Source organism: Petaurus breviceps, unplaced genomic scaffold (genome assembly GCF_028583685.1).
Source record: "Petaurus breviceps papuanus isolate PSGF00001 unplaced genomic scaffold, PetGlider_PUasm1.0 90721, whole genome shotgun sequence".
NCBI lineage: Eukaryota > Metazoa > Chordata > Mammalia > Diprotodontia > Petauridae > Petaurus > Petaurus breviceps.
The window spans coordinates 8,311,674-8,338,907 of record NW_027187322.1 but is presented as its reverse complement, the minus strand read 5'-3'; the positions used below and the strand labels follow the sequence as shown (position 1 = coordinate 8,338,907).

Below are 27,234 nucleotides of genomic sequence, written 5' to 3'. Positions count from 1 at the left end.
ATGGGGCAGGGGCCAGGACGAGGCGGAGTGGGAGCTGGGCCCTGACCGGGGGGGGGGGGGGGGGGGGGGGGGGGGTGCTGTCATTTGAGGAGCCTGCTCCCAGTTGCTGGAGCTGGGGGTGTGTCTGGGGGCCACGGCTTCTGCTTGGCTGGGGCAGACCAATGGCTCACACCTGTCTGGAGCCTCTGTGTGCACCTGTCCTCCTCCCATTGCAGGGATTAAAGCCCTGGGGTCTCAATGTCAGTCAGTAAACAAGGGTAGCTGTGCGGGCCACCCAGGAGGGCCAGTACATTCCTGGGGGCCCTGGGTCCTTGGCTGCTCCCCCTGCAATGAAACAGGACTGACCGCTAAGCACCTCCTATGTACAAAGCCCAGGTGGTCAGGGCCCAGCTCCCACTCCGCCTCGTCCTGGCCCCTGCCCCATAGTGACCGACCTCTAACAGGCCTTCCTCTGCCTCCCCATGCCCTTGTCATGCAGTGTCCTAGAAGAGAGGGCTCTGCACACAGCAGGTGCTTCATAAAAGACTTGTTGAAGGGATAAGTGAATGGCTTCAGCTGTCCTAGGCTTATCTACACATGGCCCACTCCTCTGAACAGAAGCACTGATTGAGCACTTATGGCATGCTCTTAACTGAACTAAAGCAGAAATCGGACCCGTCCTCCTGGGAAGTTCAGCGTCAAGGCCTTCCTCGGGACGTGAGCTGGGATGCTGTGCAGAACGGGGCTCTGCCTTGTTCCGCTTGGCCCTGGAGGCCAAACCAGGTGCAGACAGGCCAGGAAAAAGCTTCTTCACAGGCGAAGGGGCTGCTGGGGCAGAGAGGGCATCGCCCCTGCTTAGAGGCTTTGCAGCTGAGGCCAGATGAGGGGGAGGAACGGGGGTGAGGGGGCCAGGGCTCAGTGGGGACTCCTCAGGGTGTGGTTGGGGATGGGGGACTCTGGGGCGGGGGTTCTGAGGACGTGGGGCCTGTAAAGGCTGTCTTCCTCATGGAGCTGAGCTTCCTGGCTGTTTTGTGAGGGGTGGGCAGCTTGGCAGAGATGAGCCACAGGAAGGGGGGGGGGGGGGGGGGGCTGGTCCTCCTTTCCTCTGGCTATGCCGCAGCAGAGATGGGCTGGACCCATGAGAAGGGGCCCAAGGTGTCAGAGGCCCTTCTCCCAGGGGAGAAGGCTCCTGTCTGAGGCAGGCAGGGAGCTTGGGCCTAGCACTGTGCTGAGCAATGACATACCAAAAAAGTAGACTATCCTTAGCCTCCAGGAGCTTACAGTCTGGAGGGAAGAAGCATTCAAACATCAGGTAAAAACAAGCTACAGACAGAAGTCAGTGGGGCGACCTCAGAGGAAGACTTAGGGAAGGTTTCTGGCAGAAGGTGGGGTTTCTGCTTTGATCTGAAGGGAGCCAGAGAAACCAGGAGGTGGGGATGAGGAGGGAGAGCATGCCAGGCATGGGGCACAGCTAGTGCAAATGCTCAGAGTCTGGAGGGGGGGAGGGGGTCATGGAACTAGGTAAGAGGGAATCCGTGGCATGATGGGAGGGGCTCTGAATCTGGAGTCATTCCCTGCTCTGCCACTTACTAGCCCTGGGCCTCAGATTCCCTCATCTGTGAAATGAGGGAGTTATACCAGAAGGCCTCTAACTCCTCTTTCCATAGAATATCACAATAGTTCTGGGAGGAAAGAGAGCAAATACCATTGTCCCTATTTTATAGAGTGGAACATCAAGGCACAGGCAGGGGAAATGATTTGCCCATTTGTAAAAGACAGAACCAGGGCTTGAACCCAAGACTCCAAACTCAGTGTTCTATCCTTTACACTAGCCTGTACACCATTCCAGTAGCTGGTAAGGCCCTAAGCAGCTCTCCTGACCATCTTGAGACAGGGTCTATGGACAGGTCAGGCCCCAAGAGCTCTCCTGACCATGCTGGGGTACCATCTGCCTGAGCAGCCTGGCATCTGCTCCCTAGGGCAAAGGACAAAGAATGGTGGCTGTGCCCCCTGCTGCTGGGGGCAGATCTCTTCTGGGACATGTCAGAATAGGGTCACTGATGACCAAATACAGGTTCCTCCCACTTTTTCCTGTCCAGAGCCTCCCTGGCTGACAGGCTGGGCAGGAGGGCAGCTCCCAGCATGCTGGCCCAACCATACCAGGGCAGGCTGGGATAATTTTTATTGAACGATTCATTCACTTGGAAAAATGCTTCCTTAAGGAGTGAAAACCCCAGGGGTCATTGCCAAGCTGGAATCATCTGCCTTTGAAGGAGCTGGTGTCACTGGGGAAGGGGATGAGGTGTAAGAAGACTGGGGGGAGAGGCACCGGCTCCTGAAGGGTTTTGGAGGCCAAACAGAAGGAAGATGTCTGTATTAGAGTCACTGGACTTTAGGTGACATGGCCAGTCCTGGGCTTTAGGAAGACCCCTTTGGTGGCTGAGTAGAGGGTGACTTGGAGGGGGAGAGACTGAGGCAGGCAGAGTCCCAGCAGGTGTGGAGAAAATCTTGATTATTTATCCTTTATTAATATTGTTTGAATTGGCTTTATGTGGTCATTAAATCCATGGGAGCTGATGAGATCCCCTATGAGGTTGTCTAGAGGGAGAAAAGCACCCCGCACAGAGCCTGAGGGTCAGAGGGGGTGATCTGGAGGAAGGTCCAGCAAAGAAGACAGAGAAGGAACAGGCAGAGAGAGAGGAGGAGAGCCAGGGGGGGAAGGAGGGAGGGGGTGCCCTGAAAACCTTGAGAGAGAGGAGAGGATCCAAGAGAGTGACCAACAGAGTCAGGGGCTGCAGAGGCCTGCAAAATGGGGACCAAAAAAAAGCCATGGGCTTGGGCCTGGAGGGGTCATTGGCGACTTCTGAGAAAGCAGTTTGGGTGGAATGACAGGACCAGAAGCTAGCCCAGAAGGAGTTAAAGAGTGAGCAGAGCAGAAGCGGGGAGCGCTTTTAAAGGAGCTTCCCCACAAAGGGCAGGAGATCAGATGGGAAGCAGGCTCAGGGGAGAGGTTTGTTGGAGGGGCAGACATAGTCATGTTTGTAGGTGGGAGGGAAGCAGCCAGCGACAGAGAGAGACTGAGGGTCCAAAACAGGCCAGAAGGGCAGCTTCCATCCTAGGGGGGACCCTGAGGGGCAAGGGGACCCAGAGCCCTGGGTTTCTCTCAGGCCCCCTCCCCCAGGAAGGATGCTGGGTCTGGAGGCAGGCTCCCAGCTGTGAAGCCTCAGGAGAGACCTTCTCTCTAGGCCTCAGTTTCCATCTCTGTCAGACCAGGGGGTCAGACTAAAGGTTCTCTCAGTTTCTTTCTGTCCTAGTCTTAAGGCCACAATAGACCAGGCTGCTTTGGGGGAGAGGGAGGGAGCTCTCCATCCCTGAAAGTATCCTAAGACTGTTCTCCATGAGCACCTGTCAAAGGGATTTCTGCAAGGCGGGGGAGGATGAATGGGGAGCCTCAGGGGTCGTGCCTCCTCTCCTGCCTGGCCCAGGCAGTCTAAATGCCAGGACTTCCGGAGCTGGAGCCTCAGGAATGTGGAGCAGCTGCCCCTGACCCCATCTGTAATGGATCTGCTGCTTCCGGACTCCCCCTCCCGGGTTGGGCCTGCCCCCCACCCTGCAGCTGGCGAGAGTACTCCATTCATCTATGGAGATGTGGGGGAGCGGGCCCATCTGGCCCAGCCCTGCAGCCCCACACCAAGGGCTCAGGAGCCGCTGCCTGGAGAAGCCCAGACCTCAGCCCCCCTTCTACCCAGGCTGAGAAGGTAGAAAAGAAAGAAATAAGAGAAGAGAAAGCCTCTGTGGAAGGCACGTGTGGGCCCGCAGCCAAGCTGGGCCCATGCTGCAGGTTCAGCCTTACCCCTGACCCCCAGCCTTCCCCTCATGACCTTGTGCCCCCTCCCTGGTCCAGAACATGGGGCTGTCCACCTAGACACTGACTGACCAGCGATCTTAGACACCCTGACTGAGCTGTGGGGCTGAACCATCTTCCCAGTCAAACTGTGAACTTCCAGGGAGCAAGAGCTGGCCCCCCACGGCCACTCAGAGTCCAAAGCTAGCACACCAGCCCCCATTCACCCGCTCCCTGATTGCTGGGGAAACAGACAAACTGGGCAACCTCCCTGCCCTGGGCAGTGGTCTCCCCATCTGTAAAAGGCAGAGGGGGATTGAACACACACACACACACACACACACACAACCCTCCCCAGCTCTGACTTTCTCCATTTCTGAGTCTGAGAGTTCATTGACTATCCAAAAGCAGAATGCTGCTCTCAGGTCTCAGGCTCAGTGAATGCTTTCCAACAGGGGAGGGGAAGAAGGCGCTGTCCCCTCCGCCCCCCTACATCGCTGGTCTGGGCTCCATCCAGGCTCTGCCTGGGTAGAGAGCTGCAGAAGTAGAGACTGAGCCTTGAACACATGTTGTTGAAGAATGCCACTTGAAACTTGACCCCCAGGTGACATGAAGTTCTCCCTCTCTGCCCCTTCCTATTCCAACAAGGCCTAGGGGGCCTACAATTCATTGACTGGGGCAGATGATGGAGAGACCAAACCAGGCCTGCCCTGGAGTGAGAGAGGATGAACAGAGTCCTCTTCTCAGGTCCCCTGCCCTGCCACCCCCACCTCCAAATTTCCCTGGGACTGTCTGTCCACCCACTCAACAGGCTGGATTAGGACTTTACCCTGAAGTCCCAGGTGGACTAAATAGCTGGGCTTATCAGGCCCATTCATCAGATGAGCCCACTGAGCCCTGCCCTTCCCCAGTGCTGGCTGGGCTGGAGTTAGCCAGACTGGACTGGGAAGGTGCTGGACAGAGAGAGAAAGACCCCACCACAAAGAACCTTGTCTGGAGAGTCCTGGGCTCTCAGAGCAGGGCTCAAGGCCAGCCCAGACCTTCCACAGCCTGAGGGCTCTCGAAAGTGCACAGGTGCTGTTCTCTCCATTTTACAGAAAAGGAGACTGAGGCACAGAGAGGCCAGAGCAACCAGTCCAGGGTTACACAGCTAACAAGCAGCAGACGCTGGATTTAGACCCAGCATTGACAGAATAACATCAGTGAGGAAGCTAAGAGTTGCCAAGCACTTTACAAATCTTCCCTTTCTTGTCCCCACAACAGCCCCAAGAGGCAGGTTATACTGCAGACCCTTCCTACAGCTGCCTTCCAGGCAGCTTTGTCTCTGTCCACTTATCTCCCCCTCAATCCCCCCTGGGGCCCATGGGCAGCAGGTCATGAGCTGAGGCAGGGGCAAGGGGAAGGGGGCATCTCAGGATCTTTGCCCTCCCAAGCCCGGGCCAGCCCAGGGGAGTCCCCGGAGCCTCTGACCCCACCGGCCACTATCTGGGCCTAGACAGTGGTCTCTTTGGAGACTGGGCAAATAAAATGGGTGCTGCCCCACTCTGTGTCTCTCTTCCTCTGACCTTCCCTCTGCTGCCCAACATCTCCTGCCCTCATACCTGCAGGCCTCCTTGAAGCCTCTCAGCACACACTAGCTGAGAAAAACTCAGTGGCACCCACCCTCCCCCATCCTGGGCCTCAGTTTCCTCATCTGTCTAACTCAGTCCTAGAAGAGCCTCTGGTTATGGCTGGAAGCTGGTATGGGCTCATCCCAAAGCCCAGGCCCTCCCCAGGCCACGGGGAGGTTTGCTGAAAAGAGTCTTAAGCCCTGAGTTTGAATCCTGCCCTGGCCCCCAAGCAGTTCTCCCGGTCTTTGGGGCTCTCACCCAGACTGGACTTAGCCAATTCCAAGTTTTCTTCCAGCACGTTTATGGGACTGGGGGGCAGCCCCAGGAAAGAGGGAAACTTGCTCTAGTGAGGGTCAGGGGGGGTGACCCTCTCATTTTACAAATGAGGAGACCGAGGCCCAGCGGGGTGGGGGAGGAGGGGCTTGCCTGGCCCCCCCAGCTGATGAGCAGCATTTGGATCTTGGGTCTGTGACAATGAGTCCAAACCCCACATTTTGTAGATTTTATAGACTGAGGCTCTAAAGAGAAGCAGAGCCTGAGTGGCCGGACGGCCCTTGGAAGCCAGGATCCAGCCGCTTCCTTTCCTTGAGCAGTTGGCAGAACTAAGGCCTCTGTCTTTTGACCAGGCCTGGCCCGGCTTCAGCATCCCTCCCTCTGCCCCCCCACATCATTGCCCAGGGGCCAAGGCCCACAGGAGTGTCTTTGGAGGAATCCGGGAAGGCTGAACAGGGCCTTTGTGGGCCCAGCTGCCCAAGGAGGAGTGAGTCACAGCCCAGAGATTCTGCAGCCTCAGCAAGGCCACTCAGGGAGCTGGGATTCAGCCAGACAGAAGCACTGGGCTGGCCTGTTCTGATGGGGGAGGGGAGGGAAAGGAGGGATGGAGGAGAGAGGGGAGGGATGGGAGAGAGAGAGAGAGGAGGGATGAGGGAGAGAGGAGGAGGGATGGGGGAGAGAGGGGAGGGATGGGGGAGAGAGAAAAGAGGGATGGGGGAGAGAGAGAGGAGGAAGGAGGCAGAAGACTACAGATGTCCCTTTCCTGTGCCCGGACTGAAGCTTTCAGATACTCTCTTCTCTTCTGTCTCACACCTGCCTTTCTTTACACGGATGCTATGTTTATAAACACACTCACACATACACACACACACACATGCACCATGGGCTCAGACATCTTTCCAGGATCATTGATTTATAGTTCATAGGCTGTCGAAAAGATCTGAGTTCAAATCTAGCTTAGACACTTACTACATGAATGACCCTGGGCAAGTCACTTACCCTGTTTGCCTCAATTTCCTCAACTGTAAATGAGGACTCTAAAGGCACTTCCCTCGAGGCGTAGTTGTGAGAATCAAATGATCGAATATCTGTAAAGCCCTTGGAACACAGTTGGTGTCCTGAATGCTTCTTCCCTTCACTCCCTGGTGCCCACTCTGGGGTCTTGCTATCTCCTCCTACAAGAAGCCTTCCCTGATTTCTCAAGGCACCAGATGCCCCACCGACCCCCAAATCATTTCCTATGAATTTTGCACATAGGTTGTATTTCCTGGTCCGTGGCCTTGTTAGCCTTCCCTCCCCAACCCCCAGGTTAATGTAAACCTTTGAGGGCAGAGATGACTTCATTTTTTGCCTTTTTAATCTTTTTTTTTTTTTGCTTTTTGGAGGGGGAGGGCAGGGCAATTGAGCTTAAGTGACTTGCCCAAGGTCACACAGCTAGTAAGTGTTAAGTGTCTGAGGCTGGATTTGAGCTCATGTCCTCCTGACTCCAGGGCCAGTGCTCTACTCACTGCACCACCTAGCCACCCCTATTTTTGCCTCTTAACAATCAACACACATTTATTAAAGAGTAGCTCTGTGCCTGGCACTGTCCTAGGCACAGAGGATACAGAGACCCAAGTGGACCACTCCTACCCTCAGGGAACTCACATTCGATAAGGTCTTTGCTTGTCTAGTGCCAAACCCCCCACAGCAGAGGGGACACTGACACTAGTGGGTGCTTAGAACTCCTTAAATTGGGAGGACCCTCACATGAACAGGACAGAGGAGATTCAAACCCAGGTCCTTGGACTTCGGGGGCTGTTGGTGGGATGATGGGGGGAGGAGGAGGGAATCAGATCAAGCCCAGCCTGTGACACATGGTGTTTGTCCCTTCCCAGGGTTTACTGCCCCGCCTACGTCGCCTTGTTGGTCAACTCCATCTGCACCGTGGTCAGCCTCACGTGCATCCCCACAAACACCAAGGCCACCTCTGAAGCCAAGACAGCCCCATCAGGTAAACGTGTGGGGGGTTGTGACTGAAGAAGGATGAGCCTGGGTCTCAGTTTCCTCAGGAGTGAAGGGGAACCCTTTTTGATTCTCTGTGCTTTGGGGCCTCTGGGTAAATGTGGGCGGCTGGCGTATCGGGAAAGAAAGAGAGGGGCACACTCTTATCTCCATCTGCTAGAACCTGGCATGGTACAGGACCAAGGGCTGCAGAGGGTGAGTTGGGTGCAGTCCCTGCCCTCAAGCTGCTTCTAGTCTAAGGCAGACTGCAAGGCTACAGAATCAGGGAGATTCTCTAAGGAGCGGCTGAGAACCCACGAGTCCCTCAGGCCCCATCAGGCCTCCAGGGCTGGGCACAGAGGTCAGGACAAGGTCCAAACTGACCTTCCAAAAGTGCCCAAGAGAAAAGGAGCCCGGACAGGAGCTCTGGCCAGCCTTCTGCCAGAGAGGCACCATTTGGGTTTGCTGTAAATAACGGGGGCCTTTGGTTCATGCTTGGTTCTTTTCTGGTTTATTTATTTCAGTCTCTGGTTGGTTGTTTTGAGGCCAGAACTCACCCTAAAAAGCCCCCTGCTGGGGCTGGAGGAAGCAGGCTGGCCTGGGCCAGGGGTTGGCTTTGAAGCCAGAAATCTCTGCCCACTTACTGCCCACATGCACTTGGGCAAAGCCCTGCTGCCACTGGAAGTGTCCTTTTCCTCTTTGTTGAGAGTCAGGGCCGGACTCCAGGGCCTTTGGGGTCCTCTCCACTCAGCTCTGAGCCCCCCAGAGCCTTTTGTGACTTCAGTAAAAGCAGGGCTCTATGCAACATTGCACAGGCAAGACAGGAAGGGGAGCAGCCACTTGAGAGCAAGGCTGGGTGACCTTTAAACACTCCTTTGATCAGACTTTTCACATTCATCAAAGACCACCACACACATCCTGACACAAACCAGAGGGACAGCTGACTCTGGGCCATGGTGTGGCCCTGCTGTGTTCTCAGATCGCCCTGGGCCTGCTTTAATGTGATGGTAACATGGGTCCCTCTCTGAGACTTGTCTGTGAGCACACAGATGCTGTTAGTGTGTGTGTGTGAGTATGTGTGTCAGTGTGTGGTATGTGTACATGTGTGTGAGTGTGTGAGTACGTGTGTGGTGTGTGCGAGTGTGTGTGGTGTGTGCATGTGTGAATGTGTGGTGTGTGAGTGTGTGGTGTGTGCATGTGTGAGTGTGTGTGCGAGTGTGCGGTGTGTGTGAGTATGCAGTGTGTGAGTGAGTGTGTGTGTGTGTGTGGTGTTCGTGTGAGTGTGCAGTGTGTACATGTGTGCAGTGTGTGTGAGTGAGTGAGTGTGTGAGTGTGTGGTGTTCGTGTGAGTGTGTGAGTGTGCAGTGTGTGCATGTGTGCAGTGTGTGTGAGTGAGTGAGTGTGTGTGTGTGAGTGTGTGGTGTGCGTGTGTGAGTGTTGTTCCCCAGGCCAAGCTGGCTTCCCTCTGCTTCACTACCCGACCCACCCAGCAGGAACATTCCGTTCATAGACCAGCCCATCCCTCACTAAAGGGTCCATCAGATTTAGGCATCTGACAAGCTCTGGGCTGGGCATGGCTTCGTACCAGAGCTATAACTCAGGTGAGGAGATCAGAGCTTGCCCCACAGCGCCAAAATTTAGAGGATGCTGGGGGCACATGGAGTTGTTCAGCAAACAGAAGTGCTTGTAGTTCTCAGGGATGTTGTTACAAGGCGCTCTCAGGAGCCTGGCCCCCCGCCAGGCCCTCTCTACCACCCTTCAGACTCAGGTCCTCTGACTCCAGGCCCCCTGCTGTTTCTGCTGTGCCTGAAGCTCCTTGGTTTATCTGAATGGACTTGAATTTGATCGGCCGATTACAAGCTGTTCTTAATAGTAGCGCTGCTACCACCTTAAGGCTTATAAAACTCTTTATAAAAATTGTCTCTTAACAACTCTGGGAAGGAGGTGCTATTCTTTTTTTTTGGAGGGGAAAAGGCAAGGCAATTAGGGTTAAGTGACTTGCCCAAGGTCACACACCTAGTAAGTGTGTCGAGTGTCTGAGGCTGGATTTGAACTCAGGTCCTCCTGACTCCAGGGCCAGTGCTCTATTCACTGTGCCACCTCGCTGCCCCAGGTGCTACTCTTATACCCATTTCATAGATGAGAAAACCGAGGCCCAACTATTCACTGAATGATCTTAGAGATGGAAGGAACCTTGGAGATACCTTCCAGTCCCTTCCTTTTATGGAGAAGGAGACTGAGGGTCAGGGTGGCTCTGTGGCATGCCCAAAGCTAGCCAGGCAGGGAGCAGAAGAGGCTCAGTCATTCCTCTTTCCGCTGTAGCTCATTCTTCTCTCATCCAGTGGACGTAAAAGTAAAACATGCTTTAAAAAGGTTCTCAAGCCCTGACTTTCTGCCTAGGTGGGCAGGCGGGCACCGCCTTCTCCTGCGCCTGGGCTGAGCTATCAACCAGGTCTGGCTTGTGCATTTGTACTCCGGAGGCCCTTGGTTCAGGCTTCTCACTTTGTTGTAGCCTTGGGCAGGTACAGAGGGGGCTTATCCTCTCTGAGCCTCAGTTTCCTCCACTGTGGATCACAACAGGGGTTCTCCCTCCATCTCCTCTGCCAGATGGCTCCCGGTGCCTCTGAATAGGACAAAGGTGGTCCAGGGTCCAGATCCTGGTGGGGAGGCCCCTCGGTGCAGACTGCTACCAGGGGCCTGGTTGGAGTAGCACCAGGCTGGCTGATGAGGAATGACCAGCACCACTGGAAGTGTCTGCATCACAGAGCTGGCCGAGGAAAGACCTTGGGGAGTGCTGACAGTCCCAGCCCTGGGTCTGGGCTGCCTGGGCCGGGCTGGCTCCTGGCTCACTCAGCTCCCGATGTCTCCCTAGGCAAACGGCCCACAGCCAGTGTGTTTGACTTGAAGGAAATCACTCGCCTGCTGAGCCTGCCCGGGGTCCGGCCTGTTTTCTTCATCAAAATCCTCTCTGGTTTTCCTTCAGGTGAGTCCCAGCCTGGTCAGCAGAGCCAGGGGCCAGGCTTCCTCATCATCTGGCTAAAGAGAGAAGTGGGTACAGAAGGCAAGGGGGAAGGAGGACCCCTGGCTGAAGCGGGCAGGAGCCGGGCACTCTGAGCCCTGATGCCTCCCACACCTGCTACTGTGCCCTAGCTGTCTGAGCTGCTCCCCAGGAAACTCCAAGCCCCACACCGTGGCCCGTCACAGACAGAGCTGACCCAAGGCTCTCTCACTGAGGGCCTCATGCCCTCCTTAGACTTTGTGTCCCAGGCCCACAGCTCAGGCTGGCCAGGGGCCAGTGGGGCTGGTATGCTCCCTCAGATCACCCTCGAGGGCCTGAACAAGGCTCTGGGTTTGCCGTCCAAGGACCTGCCACTGAGACTTTCCTGCCGTGTGACCTTGGAGAAGTCACTTTTCCCTGGGCTTCCATTTCTTCATCTGAAGAACAGATGTGATAAGATTCACATGCCCTTTGTGCTCAGAGGGTGCTTTCTTTTTTTTTCCTTTTTTTTTTTTTTTTTTGAGGCAATCAGGGTGAAGGGACTTGCCCAGAGTCACACAGCCAGTAAGCACCTGAGGTCAGATTTGAACTCAGGCCCTTCTGACTACAGGACTGGTGCTCTGTCCTCTGCAGTGCCTTCCAGTTACCCTCGAAGCAGCAGATAGATGGGCATTTTGGCAAAGGTCTCCCAGGCAGGACCCTTGACAATACCAGCTCCGATTTCTGGGGCATACTGCAGCCCTGCCAACAACTCTCTGGGGCTGTAGGTATTATCCTCACCTTTGTAAGTTGGGGAGCTAGGGATTTGCCCTGGGGCCAAGCATGACATACCAGGCTGCTTTTCTCTGGTCTTCAGGGAAGGTGCTGGGTCCAGCCATGTGCTCAGTGCCCCCAGGCTCACTGTGGGCACCAGGTTAGGCAGCAGCCCTGCAGGCTGGGGCCAAGTACCCTAGCAGTCCCCAGTGCAGGGTTTCCCCATCCCTGGCCTTCCCAGAAGGATGGCTGTGTGGGCACCCAGCTGGGCAGAGCCCCCAGGCAGCTAGAACACAGCTTCCATCTGCTTGAGCCATGGGCTCCCTTACCCTCCTCCCTCCATCAGGTGAAATCCCTTAAAGCCAAAGGCAGCCAGAAGCTGTGAGAAGCGGGTGCTGCCCAGACCATGGGGCCCCACACCCGCCAGGAGCCATTGTGCCTAGAGGAGGGGGAGGGGCTCAGATACTACCTGGCCTGCCCCACTTCCCCCTTTGTGCTGCTCCTATGTCCCTTGGCCCATTTTCCAGGCTGACGCTCATCTCCTGTCCCAAGCTTCCCCAGAGAGCGGGGATCCTGGGGCTGAGCCAATGGCAGGCCCCAGACTGCGGAGAGTGTGTGACCCCACAAGGAAGCCAGGCTCCCAAAACTTCAGAGGTGGGACATGGACAAAGACTGGAGAGGGCTCTCACCTGGATGATTTCAGGATGAGCTGTGTGCTTGGGGAGAGTGTAGGGCAGTGGTGAGGGCCCAGACCTCAGCTCTGCCGTTCACTTCCTGTGTCTCCTTGGACAGGGCATCTAACTGCCCTGTGCATCTGTGAAATGTTGGGGGGGGACGAGGCAGTCTCTGGGACCCCTCCCAGCTTGGGCTCCCAAGATGCTCCCTGGGCACCAGGAGGCTCGGCTGGCAGGACTCTGGTCCTGCTCGCTCAGGGACCTTCTCACATGTGGACCTTTTACCACTTCTGCAGAGCATGAAAGGAGAATCCTCATGGGAGCCTGGGCCAGGGGGCAAAGGCCCCTAGAAGTGACCCAAGGCCCTTTGTGAAGCCTCCAGCTGTGTGCGAGTGTGTGTGTGTGGGTGTGTGGCTGTATTATGTGACTGTGTGTGTGCATGTGTGAGTGCAGTGTGGTGTGTGTATATTGTGGGACTGTTCATGAGTGTGAGTGCAGGGTGTGGGGTGTGTGCTCACAGGTGGGCACTGTATGTGTGTGTGTGCACATGTGTGTGCCCTGAGCACGGTTTCACAAGGGCCAGCGGAGGCCTATGGGCTTGGGGACCGGTCATGAGAGAATGAATGGCAGGGAAGGGAGGGGCTGCTCCGCAGAGCAGAGGAGGGTCCTGAGCACTGTCGGTGGGGTAGCCCCCTGCCCTTACCGCTGAAGCCTTATCCAGGTGGCCCCGGCTGCCTCGGGAGCGGGGGGAGGGGGTGCCACGAGCCAGACCCCTCCCGGTCAGGGCTGGTGTGGACGCTCCCTCGTTACTCCCGTGGGATGGAGCCTATGGTGAGGCTGGCGCTGCCCAGAGGGGCCAGGAGGGGAGGGAGGCGCTGGTCGCGGGCACTGTCCTTGGTCCTGGCTTCCTACCAGCTCAGCTCTCACGGGCCTCCCCCCTCCCCAGGGATCTTCATGATCATGTTCTCCATCATTAACATGAACTTCTTCGAGCTGGACGCCTCACAAGCCGGGTACCTCATGTCCTACTTCGGGGGTCTCCAGATGGTAAGTGAGGCAGGTGCCCTATGGGCACCAGGGCCAGCCACAATCCCTCCTCCGACACTGGGAGAGGGGCAGGGAGGGGAAGAGTCAGGTCACAGCAACAGGTTTGACCCTGAGCACACAGGGGAGTCCTTAGAACACAGAACGTTGGAGCTGAGAGGCACCTTAGAACATAGGACGTGGCCTGTCACAGCAGGAAGGACCCTTAGAGCCTAAGTCTGAGAGCTAGGCTCTGCTTATGAAGCACCCAGTCCCAGCCCGCTGCTGACTGGCGGGGGAGCCCAGGGTCAGAGACCCTGCTTCACACAGCAGGCGAGGCAGAGGGAGCTGAGCCCCTTCTGGTGGCCAGAGGAGGCGGGCAGCTCAGCGAGGCCTCACTGAGCGCCTGGCTGGGCGCCTCGCCAGACGCCTCCCTGGGCGCCTCGCCAGGTGCCTCGCTGAGCACACTGGGCTTTCTCGAGCAGAAGCCAGGGTTACATACACCCAGATCACTTTTCATCACAGAGCTTTCCCATGGGGAGCCGCGTGCAGCCGGTGTGTGGGGGCAACTTTAAGACAAAAGCTGGCTAAACCATCACTAGCTGTTGGAGGCTCTTCTCCCCCCACCCAGCTCTCTCCAGCACCCAGGGTTCAGGGTGGAGGGGAGGCCCTTCAGAACCAGGGGCTTGGGGAAGGAGACCTTCAGCACCAGAGGTTTTGGGGGGAGGCCCTTCAGAGCCAGGAACTTGGGGGGGCAGGAGAGATCCTTCAGCACCAGGGGCTTGGGGCAGGAGAGACCCTCCAGAGCCAGAGGTTTTGGGGGGAGGCCCTTTAGAGTCAGAGGCTTGGGGAGGGAGACCAGAAGGGGGCCGCTAAGGAGTCAGGCTTTCAGGCAGTGCAAACACCCACATGTGAGAAGTGACTTGGCATTAAGAACCAGGAAAGATGTCAAGGCTAATTCCTTAGGCCTGCAGCCCAGGCCTTGATCCCCACTCAGTGAGCTTGGCCTCTGGCCTGTGGCCCATGGAGGCTCCTGAGCCCATAGCCCTGCCTGCTACCATCTAATAGCAGGGATGTCCAGACTGGGGTGTCGAGCTGAAATGGATCTGGGAAACCCTCTTGTTCTCCCATCCTGCTCTGATAAATGTGCAGAGGAGAATAACAAAACCCAGTGGACCCAAGTGGTACCTGGTTGCTGCAGGAGTAGAAGCCAGGCCCACCGAGTCCCAAAGCAGCCCTCTCCCCTGAAGCGCTCCCCCCAATCTCAGGATTGAGATTGACAGCTCTCAGGACACAGCCTAGGACAGGGCTCCAAATGGAAGGTGATGAGCTTCCCCAGTCTCGCCAGGGAGGGGCTGATCCTCATTTTACAGAGTGGAAAGTGCAGGCTCAGAAAGGCCTTGTCTAGAGTCGGCTCTCACACCCAGCTCTCCTGACCACAGCGCTGCCCTGCTCCAGCCTGGGGGGCTGGTGTGTAGGAATGGTTGAAGATGGTCCCATGCTTAAAGGAGCCAGAGCTTTGACCCCACCCCAGTCCCAGCGAGAGAGCTCCCCATGGGCCCTGGCATGCCTGGCAGCCACCCACCCATTCCTACAGAGACCAAAGGCAGCCGGAAGCACAGCCCACACCAAATGCTGTTGGGAAAACGGCCGGGGCAGCTGCTCTGGAGCAGAGCACCTTCCCTGGGGTGGGGGAGGGGGCTCAGCACACACAGATGTCTCCATTGAAGAAGCCAGGCTTATTTGCCTGCGGAAGAGCTGGGTGGGCCTGCCTACCCTCCAATGCCCAGCCCAGCCGCTGTTTACACTCGATAAGCTTTTATTAAGAAGACAGATCCTTGACAAACAGTCACAGTCAGGGCTGGGGGAGAGAGGGCCAGGGCCTCTTCACTCAGGCCTGAAAGCTGGCCAGAAGTAGACTGCCTCCTTCCCAGGCGAGCTCCCTGACCCTAAAGAGATCCAGGCTGGGCCAGAGGACAAGGGGGCTACTGGATTAGATCAGAGGCTGCATGACGTCTCTGGGTGGGAGTCTCAGGCTCTCTCTCAAGCTGCCCAGGCAAGGGCTGATCCATGGTGTCAGAGGTGGGGCATGCCAGCAGACGCTTTGCCAGACATCACTCTGGGCCCTTTCCTAGGATCGTCTCCCTACAGATTTGGGTCAGAATCCCTAGAGCTCCAGGCAGGCTGGGAAAGCAAAGGAGTCCAAATTTATGACTTAAACCTTAGAGATCATTAGACCCAACCACTTCATTTGACAGAAGGGGAAACTGAGGCCCAGACAGTAGGGAGGGACATGGGTCCTCTGACTCCAAGTGTGGGCTCCTGTCCCACACTGCCCTATGGGTAATCTCTTCTGTCTTCACCCTGGTGTAGGGTCCCTGGTTCAGCCTGAGCCTGAGTCTGCCTGTCACCAGGAATTGGTCACTTCCTGGGCCAAAGGGCTTAGGAGGGTACCTGGGGACAAAGGGAGGCAGAAGGGGACACCGGGCCTTGTGGGAAGTCTGGGCTACACATCCCAGACAAACAACAAGACCCCAGAATGTGGAACGTGGGCCCATTAAGAGCTGCCAGGCTCAGTTCTGCACATTCCCATAGTGGGACCCAAGCCAGCTGAAACGTCATTCTGAGAAAATAGAACCAAAGAAACATGCCAGAGGGGCCGTGGCGCTCTCCTCCTGACTCCGAGGCCATGCCACCCATGAGCACATCTGTCAAATGATTCCCAGGTCGGGTAGAAGGCTTGGCGTTTGATTCATCAGAGACTTACTGAACACAAACGAGCCAAGGTCAAGGCCCCTGCCCCAGGCCTGAGGAAGCTCCCCATGGACAAGCTGAGAAATTACCTGGACAGGGACAGTGAGGAGGATGCAGTGTGAGGGGAGAGGCCCCAAAAGAGTTCCTGGAAACCTGAAGAAGGGAGGGCCCACTTGGGACTGAGGAACTAAGGGCAGACTTCCCAAGGAGGCAGGGTCTTCAAGCAGGGCCACAGCCCAGTGCTGCCTGGGCAGACGGCTAGGCTGGGCATCAGGAAGATCAGCATTCAAAGTCTGCCTCAGGTGCTGGGCAATTAACTGTGTGACCTTGGGCAAGTCACTTACCCTCTTGTTGCCTCTAGAAAAGAAGGATAATAATAGTGTCTACTTCCCATGGTTGTGAGAACTGTATGAGAGATAGACACATCAATAGATACATCCATACACATGTAGATACACACATACATGTAGACAGATACATCCGTACACACGTAGATACACACATATATGTAGACAGATACCTACACACATTCATTGATGCGTAGATCCTCGTCCCAACGTGGCCTTCTCTTTCCAAGCCCATGCCATGCTGCTGTATTCAGACTCTTATCTGCCTTTGTTCCCCTGTTCCAGAAGGGCCTTGGTAAGATTTCATTGGGATGGTTGGTGAGCCCCCTGTGCATCCACATTCCTCTCCTTAAATGCCTTCTCTTTTTCCTGCTCTGGGGAATTTTTCTTTGAACCTTTAGAGCTTCTTTCTTGACAGCATAGTGTGTCTCCTGTTCCGTTAGCATTTTCTACCTTAATCCATGGGATCCCACCTACCCTGATTTGGAGACCTTTGAAATCCACTCCCCCAGAGCTGAGGATCCCTGTCAGACTCTGCCCTTCTCCTTTCCAAGCCACTCACAAATGCCCAGAGGAAATAATCACTAACCTCCAGTCTCCTTCATTTTCTCTCCAGAAACCAAAGAGAAAGCTCCAGCAGATGCCTGATCATTGACCTCATAACTGTATCATGCCTCTGTGTTGGGCTTCTGGTCTCTTTCCTGAATTATGCTTTCACTTCTTTCTTCCTTCCAAGTGTTCTAGAGAGACAGGTTGATAACCAGCTCAAAGAGACAGCAGGTCCAAGGGAGAGTTCTCCATGTGGGGCTGGAGAAATTGGACCCTGGTTATGGGCAGAGCCAGGACAGACAGAGACATGCAAGGTCCTAGAGAGGGAGGCAGTGTCTGGTGGGTCTGATCACATGACTGACTCTTGAGGGTCCTTTCCAAACCCAGCGGCTAAAACAGACAATCTACCTGGCCTAGTGGACTGAGTGCTTGAATAATCTGGCTTCAAATCCAGACCCGAACCAAGTCACTTAACCAGTCTCAGGCTTTTTCCTCATCTGTAAAGTGGGGATAATTACAGCACTTCCCTCCCAAGGCAATTATTAGGCTCAGATAAGATAATGGATGTAAATCACCTCACAGCTGCTCAATATTATGTAAATGTCTTCTGTAGTAGCTATCTTATGTCTGACACTCTGAATTACCAAGGTTCTATGATTTCCAAAGTACATACAGTAAGAGTGGGGTGATGGAAAGGAGTCTCAGCTTGGCTCGATGTGTGACCTTGGGCAAGTCCCTTCACACCTAACATGAGCCCACATAGTAAGCCAAGGTCCCTACAGTCTGATGAATCAGAAGCCACCTGGTTGAACCGACACCTAAGCAGGAGATTCCTGCCCACCAATCATCTCAGCAAGTAGCTATCTCCCCCTCCCCATTCCCTGGGCCATCTTCCAAGGCAGCCCCTTCCCCCCTAGGGTTCTTCTTTGGGAAGCTTTTTTTCTCGTATCAAGACTAAATCTGCATCTTTAGAACCCCTCTCCCCATCAGCCTGGCTGCTGGCTCTGCCCTCTGTAGTCAAGGGTATAGAACAAGGCTAATCCCTCTTCCAGGCGATGTCTCTATGGATATGGTAGGACAGCCTTGGTGTGCTCCCAAGTCTTCTCACTCTCAGCTCAAAATGCCCAGTTTCCTCTATTGATCCTCCTGCCCTTAAGGACCACCCAGGCTAGGTAGGGGGGTGGTTAGGCCTCTGAGGGACCTTCCCTGAGGTGCCCCCCCAGCCCCTCGTGCTGATCCTCATCTGTGCTCTCCCATGTCAGAAACTTCGACAGCCTTGTCCTTCTGCCCCTAGCAAATCTCAACAGGTCAGAACATTGGACTACAGCTAAAGAGATGAAATTCAATGGGTAAAAATGTAAAGTGTGCCACCTGGGTATAAAGAATCAATGTTTAAGTAGAAGATAGAGTAGACAAGACACATACAAGGAAGGAAGAAAGGAAGGAAGGAGGGAAGGAATGAACAAATGAAAGAAGGGAATAAGCATTTATTAAGCACCAACTATGTGCCTACTACACTGTGCTAGGAGCTTTACAAATATGATTTTGTTTGGTCCTCTCAACAACCCTGATCTGTAGGTGCTATTATCATTGCCATTCTACAATTGAGGAAACTGAGGCAGAAAAAGGTTAAGTGGCTGCCCAGGCTCACACAGCATGGAAGTTTCTGAGAGTGGATTTGAACTCAAGCCTCTGTGTTCATTTTGGGCTCCACAGATAAGGAAGGACATTAATGAACTGGAAAGAGTCTATAGAAAGGCAAAGGGGGCTGGGGTTGTTTGCCTGGAGAAAAGAAGGCCAGGAAACTTGATCAAGTTCAGGATGTGTGAGCTGTGAGGAAAGGAAGGCCCTTTGTCTTGTTTGACCCCAGAAGGCAGATCCTGAACCCCTGGGGGGGGGGGGGAGATTCAGAGAGAGGGATTTAGCTTAGATATAAGGAAATATCTCCTGACTATGACAGCTGGCCCCTAGGAGGCATGTTACCCCTCCCGGAGGGCTCCAGATCATCAGTTAAAAGGGGATAGGGCCCCCAGCTCCTCCTAGCTCAGAGTTTTGGGAAGCCGTGGGCTGGCAGGGAACAAGTCTGGCTCCCAAACACAAGGTCTGGCCCTAGAAGGCACTGGATAAGTTTTGGGTGTTGAACTGAACCAAAAGGATTTGGCAAGTGCCAGTGGCAAACAATGGAGGCAAAGTGCCCTGGCAGTGAGACCAAAGACAGGCCCCAGAGGAAGGAGAAGGGGCTGCTGGGAGGGAGGAGGGCCACCTGTTAGGAGGGGGGTTGGGGCCTTGAAGGGTGCTCAGAATTGGGAAAGGAGCCAGGGGAGGACACTTCAGGTGCAGAGTGAACAGACAGGAAGAATGCACGGGTGTGTCTGACAGCGAGGCAATTGTCTGATTCCGGTCAAGTACCTAGAATCTCAGGACGCCAACCTCTTCAGCTGCACCATGGGGGCATGATTCAGGGGAATCAGAGACGCTCCCAGCACCTACAGAACCCTCAGAGATTCACTCCCGAGGGAAAGTGTCCCAAGGATGGCAGGACCTCTCTGAGCACCCTTCAGGCCTCTGATGGCTCTGGGATCTCCTTCATATAGACAGGCCCTCTGCAGGTGCAGGGGTTACCCCCTTAAGCTGAAGCCACTCTCATCCCTTTCCTCCTATGAATCCCCCACAGGAGGCCCACCCACCACCCTGCAGGCTTCCATGTGTCCACTATTCACTGAGCAAGGTCTCCTGTTTAGAATGAATGTTTCTGGAGGGTCTGAAGCCACACGCAGTTAATTTGAGGGGGCTCCCTTTAAGCCTCTTAATAGGAGAGAAGGAAGAAATGGGGGTATCGTCCTAGGAGTGATGCTCAGTGCACAGGACACTCCTATGCCTGGAAAGAAGGGTGTGCAGAGAGGCGTGAGTCCCAGGCCCTGCCCAAGGGGCTGGTCACTTCTCTATTAGTAGGAAGTGGACGGAGGGTCCTCAGGGCATAGGACAGGCACCAGAGGACTTTGGCTCAGTCAGGCAGAGCACACTTAGAGATCCCAGGAGGAAGAAAGCTTGTATGGAATCCTGGAGGCAATAGGGAGCCAGCCCCTGGAGCCCTTGAGCCAGGGAGGAACATGGTCAGGTCTGTGCTTTAGGAAGACCGGCATCACTGTATAGTAGAGGACAAAGTGGAGAGGAGAAGGCTGCTTGGATAGTCCAGGGGAGAGGTGCTGAGTGTAGACACTGAACTGGCATCTTGGAAAGTTAACCAGCTTCCCTTTGTCACTGTGGCCTGTGTAGATAGCCAGGGTGCTGTCCCTGTGTCCCTCATACAAAGGATCTCCTCTCCCCATGCTTCTGCTGCTGCTGGGTCTGGGCCTGCACTTAGCCAGCCTTAACTCCCATAACTCAGGTTACATCCTCCCTACAGACTGCGCCCCAAGCTGGGGCTAGTGCCTAAAGTTGGACACCTGAGCCTCCTGGGAGGAAACAGCTCTGACCTGGAAAACAGGGCCAGCCCTAGCATCTTTGCCTCTCTCCAGGCTCTCAAGGCCTTCCCCTGAGACCCAGGCCCCAGCCTAATCTATTCATTTTAACAGGCATTTATTAGACACCTACTGCATGCTAGATACCCTGAGCACAAAGCCAAAATGGCTTTCAGGGTCTTTCCATCCCTTAGAGAATAAACATAAGGATATTTAAGGACAGAGGGGGCAATAACAACCAAAAAGATCTGGAAAGGCTTGAGGGGAGGGGCAAGCTGGGGTAGGTGGCTGCAACTGAGCTGAGCCTGGAGGGAAGCTAAAGATTCTCAGAGGCAGAGGTGAGAAGTAAGGGCATTCCCACCAGAAGCTATTATAACAGTCCAGGAGTGAAGTGATGAAGCTCTGTGCCAGGGTACAGGCAGTGGAAGAGGAGAGAAGGGGATATTAAGAAAGTATTGCAAAGCTGAAAGGATCAGAGATACTGCAGAGGTGAAGTGGACAAGACATGCTGCAGAGGTGAAACCAGAGATGCTGCAGAGGTGAAATGGACCAGAGCCACTACAGAAGTGAAATCAACCAGAGATGCTGCAGAGGTGAAATCGACCAGAGCCACTATAGAAGTGAAATCAACCAGAGATGCTGCAGAGGTGAAACTGACCAAAGATGCAGCAGACATGAAATCATATGAGGTGAAATCAACCAGAGATGCTCCAGAAGTGAAATTGACAGGCCTTGGCAACAGGCTGGATATGGAGGGGAGATTTTAGGGTGAAAGATTTAAGTTCCATTTTGTACATGAAAGGCAGTTGGAGATCTGAGATTGGAGGTCAGCAGAGAGTTTGGGGCAGGAAAGGTAGATCTGAGAAACAGCAGCACAGAGATAGATGGTAATTTAATCTGTGGAAGCTGATGAGACCACCCAGTGAGGTAGTATAGAGGGAGAAGAGCAAAGGGCAGCACCCTGAGGGATATATACAATTAGAGAATATTCCCTGATGAGGATGAGGATCCAGCAAAAGATTTATATAGCAAATTATGAGGGTTTACAAAGTGTTTTCCTCAGGACCCCAAAAGAAAGACCTTATAAATTCACCTTATAGAAGAGGAAACTGAGGCCTGGAGATACCCAGGGACTTGGCCATAGTCAGTCATAAGCATGAAGAGTGAGCAGCAGAGCTCAGGCTCAAACTCAGGTCTCATCCTCAAAGTCATGTGCATTCTTTACAAAACTATTGCTTCTAAATTTCTCATTTTGGAGAGGAGGCTATTGAGACCCTAGAGGAAGGAAGAGACTTGACCAAGGTCATAGCTGGGACCAGAACTATACTTCTAGAAGTTTATCATTGCTCTATAGTTGAAGCTGCCCTCAGGCCCCACCTGGGATTGGGGAGCAGAGAGAGTTAGGCACCTTAGTATGGGCCTGGGTGGCCTTCTCTGGGCTCAGGAGAGAGCAAAGATCCACAGAAGCAGAATGGCAGGACTAGGAAGGGTCTCATTGTACCCCTGGGACATCCAATGGGAAGCAACGGGTATCCAGGGTCATAGCATGAGTGAAGTGCAGGGCCCAGATCAAACCCAGCCCCGAGTCAGGTCAGGGAAAGGTGAGGCCATGGAGGCTCTCTTCTCTGAGGTGGGTGAGTCCCAGGTGTAGGCTGTGCTCAGGCCCTACTAGGAACAGGCATGAGAAAGAGGACTCCTACTTTAATTCAGACCTTGAGACACACATGAAAGGCCAGTCCCTCCTTGGCCTGCTGGGCCCCAAGCCTGGTTTTATAGCAGAAGCTGCTGAGTCACTGGCTCTCAACTAGGGGAGGCCTTTCGGGGCCTCTCCATCCCCAGCCAGAAGAAAAAAAGCTGCCATGTTCCTCCTTTGGGAAATGTCCAGCAATCCGCTGGGGTGACTTACCCTGGGGTGTCTTCCCTGCTCCTCCTCCTGGTCACCTGAAATGCCACTGGTCATTTCCAAGGAGTTAGTTTATTGCTGGCTGCTGGCTGCTAGCTCCTAGCTCCAATTTGAAAATTCACATACCTCTGACAGAGGTCAAATCTTAAGCTATCAGTCCTTGACACCTTAGTGTCAACAAGAAGGTAATAACTTGAGTTTTCAGCCCATTTATAATAGTAACTAAACTGTATAGAACATTTTTTAAATTTAATTTCAATTTTTTTTCAATTACATGTAAAAACAATTTTTACCATTTGTTTTTTTTTTAATTTTGAGTTCCAAATTCTCTCCCTCCTTTCCTCCTCTCCCCCTCAATGAAAAGGCAGGCAATTTGATAAAAGTTATACATGTTCAGTCATGCAAAACATATTTCCACATTAGTCATTTTGTGAAAGAAACATGGGCTAAAAAAACAACCCACGAAAAATAAAGTTTAAAAGGAAAAAGCCTGTTTCAATCTACACTTAGACTACATTAGTGCTTTCTCTGGAAGTGACCAGCACTTTATGTCATGAGTCCTTTGGAATTGTCCTGGATCATTGTATCACTAAGGAGAGCTACATTGTTGATCTTTGTTACAATGTTGCTACACTGTGTACAATGTTCTCCTGGTTCTGCTCAGTTCACTTCGCATCAGTTCATGTCAGTCTTTTTTACGGGACATTTTAAACCCAGTGCTTTGGTTTGTCCATGATGAGACAGTCCTGGGAGGAGCTAAGAACTAAGACCAAGTGACATGCCTGCTTACACACTTGGCATCTGTTCCTGACTACAAGTCCGGCACTGTCTCCACCATGCCAGGCTGTCTCCATCTGACTGCATCCTCTCCAAGGCGGGCTGGAGCAGAGGACAGGATTGAACTCAAAGCCTGCCCCAGACACTTAGCCCCTAGGTGACTCTGAGCAAGTCATTTAACCATGTTGTGCCTGTTTCTTCATCTGTAAAAATGAAGACAATAAAAGCACCTGACTTATAGGATTTTTGTGAGAACTGAAGGAGGTAACACTCTGCAAACCTTCACTTATGATGGAAATGCTGGCTCTTCTCATGACTGCCTGTTTTCACATAGTCCAGCCCACCTCCAATTTTTGCCCAGAAAGACATTCATTCTCTGCAGGGAAGAGTGGGGAAACTTAGCTCTCTGGGGGAAAAGGCCCTCCACACCTCTCAGGAAAACAAGCTTCCTTGATGCCCTTGAAATCCCTTCCTTCTCCCCTTCTATGATCCCAGCCTGCAGTGAACCTCAAGGAAGGAAAGCAGGCAGGCAGGTTGAAAGGGGACAAGATCTTGCAAGAAAACCGTCGGTACCTGAGCTCATGTGTGTCCCATCCCACAGCTACTTCTGGGCCTTCTCACACAGTCATTGAGCTGGGGAGGGGGCTGAGGAAGAGGCAAACCCTGATGCCTGGGACCCTATGTACTCCGGAGTGGCCTTACGTGCCCTGGGAGTGTCCCTGGCATCTTGGTAGTTGCCTAGCTCATCTGTTCATGACTGATCCAAATCAACTTTCCTCAGGTGGTCCAAGGTGTGGTTGTTGGACGGCTGACCAAGCGGCACTCGGAGGGCACCTTGCTCCAGGCCAGCATCTTTGTCTTCTGCTTTGTGGGTCTGGCTATGGTGAGACTTCACCATTCACCCGTTCCCTCCATCCCATGCACTCATCTTTACTCTGTGCTTCTCCCTTGTTATTCTCCATTCACTCAGTCAGTTACTCATCTGCTCATTCATTCATTATTTTACCCATTCATTCATTCACTCACTTATTGTTTCCTCATCCATTCATCTGGCATTTTCTCACTAGTCATAAATGCATAAATTTGCATTTAGGAGAACATATAGCACTCTGAACCTCATAGACTTCTAGGATTCAGAGCTGGAAGGAATTCAATGGATACCTAGGCCAGCCCCTCCCTCCCTAGACAGAGGCAGAAATGGAAGAGGCCCAGAAAGGTTGAAGGGACAGGCCTATGGTCCCACAGCTAGTTAGTAGCAGAGCTGATGTCCAGCTTTGACTTAAGACACAGATGTTAGCCCTGAAAGGCAGCCTGGAGATTGTCCAGTTTAAGCCCTCATTTTACAGATCTGAGGGGCACACAGAGTCAGCAGCAGAGCTGGCACTTGAAGCTCAGTCCTCCTGGCCCACCAACTCCTTTGGTTGCTGCCAAGACCAGGAACAGGAGGCCACATCGGAGAGTTCATGTCTTGCTTGCTGTAGCCTTCAAGGGGAATAATGTGGGGCTCACTCCCAGCAATGGCTTTTGCCCAGCTGGTGGGAAGTGTCCTGTTTGGTCTGATGAAGGCCAGGACCAGGGCCAGGGCCTTCCTGGGGACACAGAGCCAATGGCCCTGGCAGTGCCCAGGGACTGGGCACAGTCACCCACAGGCCAGGCCAGGCTGGGTCTCTGCAGTGTCTTCCCCTTTCTCCCTGCCCAGAGGCAGTGAAGGCTGTAAGAGACAAGATGAAGTGAAAGCTAGGAGAGATTCAGTTATTCTCAGAGTCAGTAAAATGCTCCTAAGACTGGCAGAATTCCAGGCTGGACCAGCCAGGCCAGCTTGCCATGGCAAAGGAGGAAGTAGTTTCTGATGACTGCCCATCCCCCTCTCCATGCCAGCCTCCTCACCCAACCTAGCCCTCCAGCAGCCTCCCCCAGGGGAGCTGCAGAGTATCTACCTTCCTCCCTAGTCCACCCCCAAATAGTGCAGACCCTTAGCCAGGTCCACTGGTCAGCTCTTCCAGTCTCCCAGTAAGTAGCCCCCACCAAGTCCACTCAGCCATGGACTACACACACATACTTGCACACACTCATACACACTTCCACTCACTCTCTCATACACACCCTGGATGTACACTATTACACACACTTTCCCTCATACACACTCACTTTCTCACACACACCCAGTTATACATACTCATACACACACTGTTACACATTCTCTCACACACATGTTTTTTATACACTCACACACTGTTACACACACATTCTCTCACACATACTCATATACTATTACACACACTCTCACACATACACATTCACACCGTTGTACATCCATTCTCTCACACACACAAGTTCATGCACACACATACTAACACACGATGAACCGCACCACAGACTCAGTTGGGGGTGGACCAAGGACCCCTAACCTGAGGAGCCCCTCACCCGGCCTGGAAGGTTCCTGGTGGTCTCTGAGAGGTTCTTCTATCCTGCAGGCCCTAATGGCCAACGTCTTCCACTTCTGCCTTATTGCCCCTGGCTTTGTGTTCAGTCTCTGCATGATGAACATCATCACAGACAGCCTGCTGACCAAGTCAGTGCCTCCCTCAGACACAGGTAAGAGGCAGCAGGTTGGCGGCCCCCACCGGCACAGTCCCAGTTCCCAGCACAGGGCGAGGGCTCTGTGGGTGTGTGGGAGAGGCTGGCACAGCCTTGCCAGCCTCACAAGTATCCTGGGAACCTGCTGGCTCCCAGGGCCGCCCCATGGCAGAGCCCAGTTTGTCTGGTGCCCTACATTCTCCCCAAACCCCCTTTCCCACCATCTACCACTCCCTCCTGGATAAACTTCTCAGTGTAAAAAGATGAGACAAGGTTGGGCTGAAGACTCAGCTGATAAGAAAAGAGATCTCCCATTGTCTCCTTGGAGAAAGCCAGGCAGCAGGGCAGCCTCGGGGAGGGGACCATCCTCCCAGGAGGCCAGCCTGCTTGGAGAAGAGGTAAAGTGGGCCAAGGCCAGCTTGGGGGCCTTGGAATGCCGATCCAGGGGCTGGACAGGGCATGGAGTCAAAGTAGTGTATTGGGATAATCAGTCTGGTACTAAAGGCAGAGAGGATAATCAGGTGGCTTTTGGAATAGTCTAGGGTTGGCCGGTAGCTGGTGAGGGCTGGCCAAGAGTGGTGGAGGGGAAGGGGAAGAACCTTCTCTCCTCTGTCCATCCCCATCCTCCAGAGGCAGGGTAGCTCAGTAGCTGGAGCCACTCTGGGCCTGCATGGGCCTCTGGGGCCTTGGCCTGCCCTTCTGACCAGGGACAAAAGCTGTCAGCCCTGCCTAGAGCCCTTCCCCAAGGGGCAGCTGGGCAGGGGAGGCTCCACCCCATCCCATCTCTTCCCATCCTCCCTGCACAGCTGTGGAGAATCCTGAAACATTCCCTTCTAGGGGAGGGGCAGCCCTCACCATTTTCATCCACCCAGTTGGTCAACAAGCATTAATTATGCCCCTACTGTTGTATAGGCCCATTCTAGCCAGTGAAGCCAATGCAGAGCTGAGATCAGACCTGTCGCATCTCTGACCTAGGAAAGTCGCATCCTCATTGAGGGAGTAAGACACAAACTTGGGGGACTGGGTGAAAAACCCAGAATGATCCACATATCAGAGAAGGGCCTCACCAAACTGTGTGAGGGCCTGGGCAAAGATCATCTCCCACAAGCATTTCCAGAGAAGGAAGTATTTGAACTGGCTAGTAAAGGATTAGTGGGAGTTCCACAGGCTAAGAGGAGAAGGAAGGGAGTTCCTGGTGTTGCACAGCCCGAGCAAAGGCCTGGAGGTGGGCAGGCGTGGAGAACATTCAGGGATAGGCCATTGTCCAGTCTGACTGGCCCATAGTGGTGAGTGATATGACATAGGGCAAGATAGTTCTAAGTTGGGAACTTTCTTTAGGAGGTCTCGAGAGCCCGAGAACATGGGGGCCCTGCTTGTTAGGGCTTGCCATTCAGGACCAGGGGAGACCAGAGAGGATTCAGGACTCTGGGACCTTTCACACTGAGTGTCTCTTGCCATCTACACCTCACTGTGCACACAGTAGGTGCTCAGGCAGGGGCATTGAGCGCCTGTCCAAGCAGCCCGTGATTGGGGCCCTGGGACAATGGGCATGAGCGAGAAGGGCCCTGAGGTCCGAGGGAGCAGCAGGTGCTGCATCCCAGAGGCAGCCTGGCCAGACAGGGTGTCCCAGGGGCAGCCTGGCCAGATGGGGAGAGGCTCAGGGCGCCAGCACTGGGCGGGGGGGGGGGGGGGGGGGGGAGGAGCGGCCGCTCTGCAGGTCATTGTCCAG

The 27,234-nt window shown here is 54.1% G+C and overlaps 1 protein-coding gene across 2 annotated transcripts in view; it reads left to right on the top strand.

Annotated features, from left to right (window-relative positions):
* SLC22A18 (solute carrier family 22 member 18) overlaps nucleotides 1-27,234 on the top strand; it is a 71,948-nt gene that overhangs the window by 39,837 nt on the left and 4,877 nt on the right. Inside the window, exons 3-7 of one of the 2 annotated variants that reach the window (XM_069066578.1) lie at nucleotides 7,584-7,699; nucleotides 10,562-10,672; nucleotides 13,061-13,161; nucleotides 23,710-23,811; nucleotides 25,403-25,523. In XM_069066578.1, coding sequence (XP_068922679.1) covers nucleotides 7,584-7,699; nucleotides 10,562-10,672; nucleotides 13,061-13,161; nucleotides 23,710-23,811; nucleotides 25,403-25,523 — 551 coding nt within the window. The remainder of the gene's footprint in view (nucleotides 1-7,583; nucleotides 7,700-10,561; nucleotides 10,673-13,060; nucleotides 13,162-23,709; nucleotides 23,812-25,402; nucleotides 25,524-27,234) is intronic. The other variant, XM_069066579.1, reaches the window with a different exon arrangement.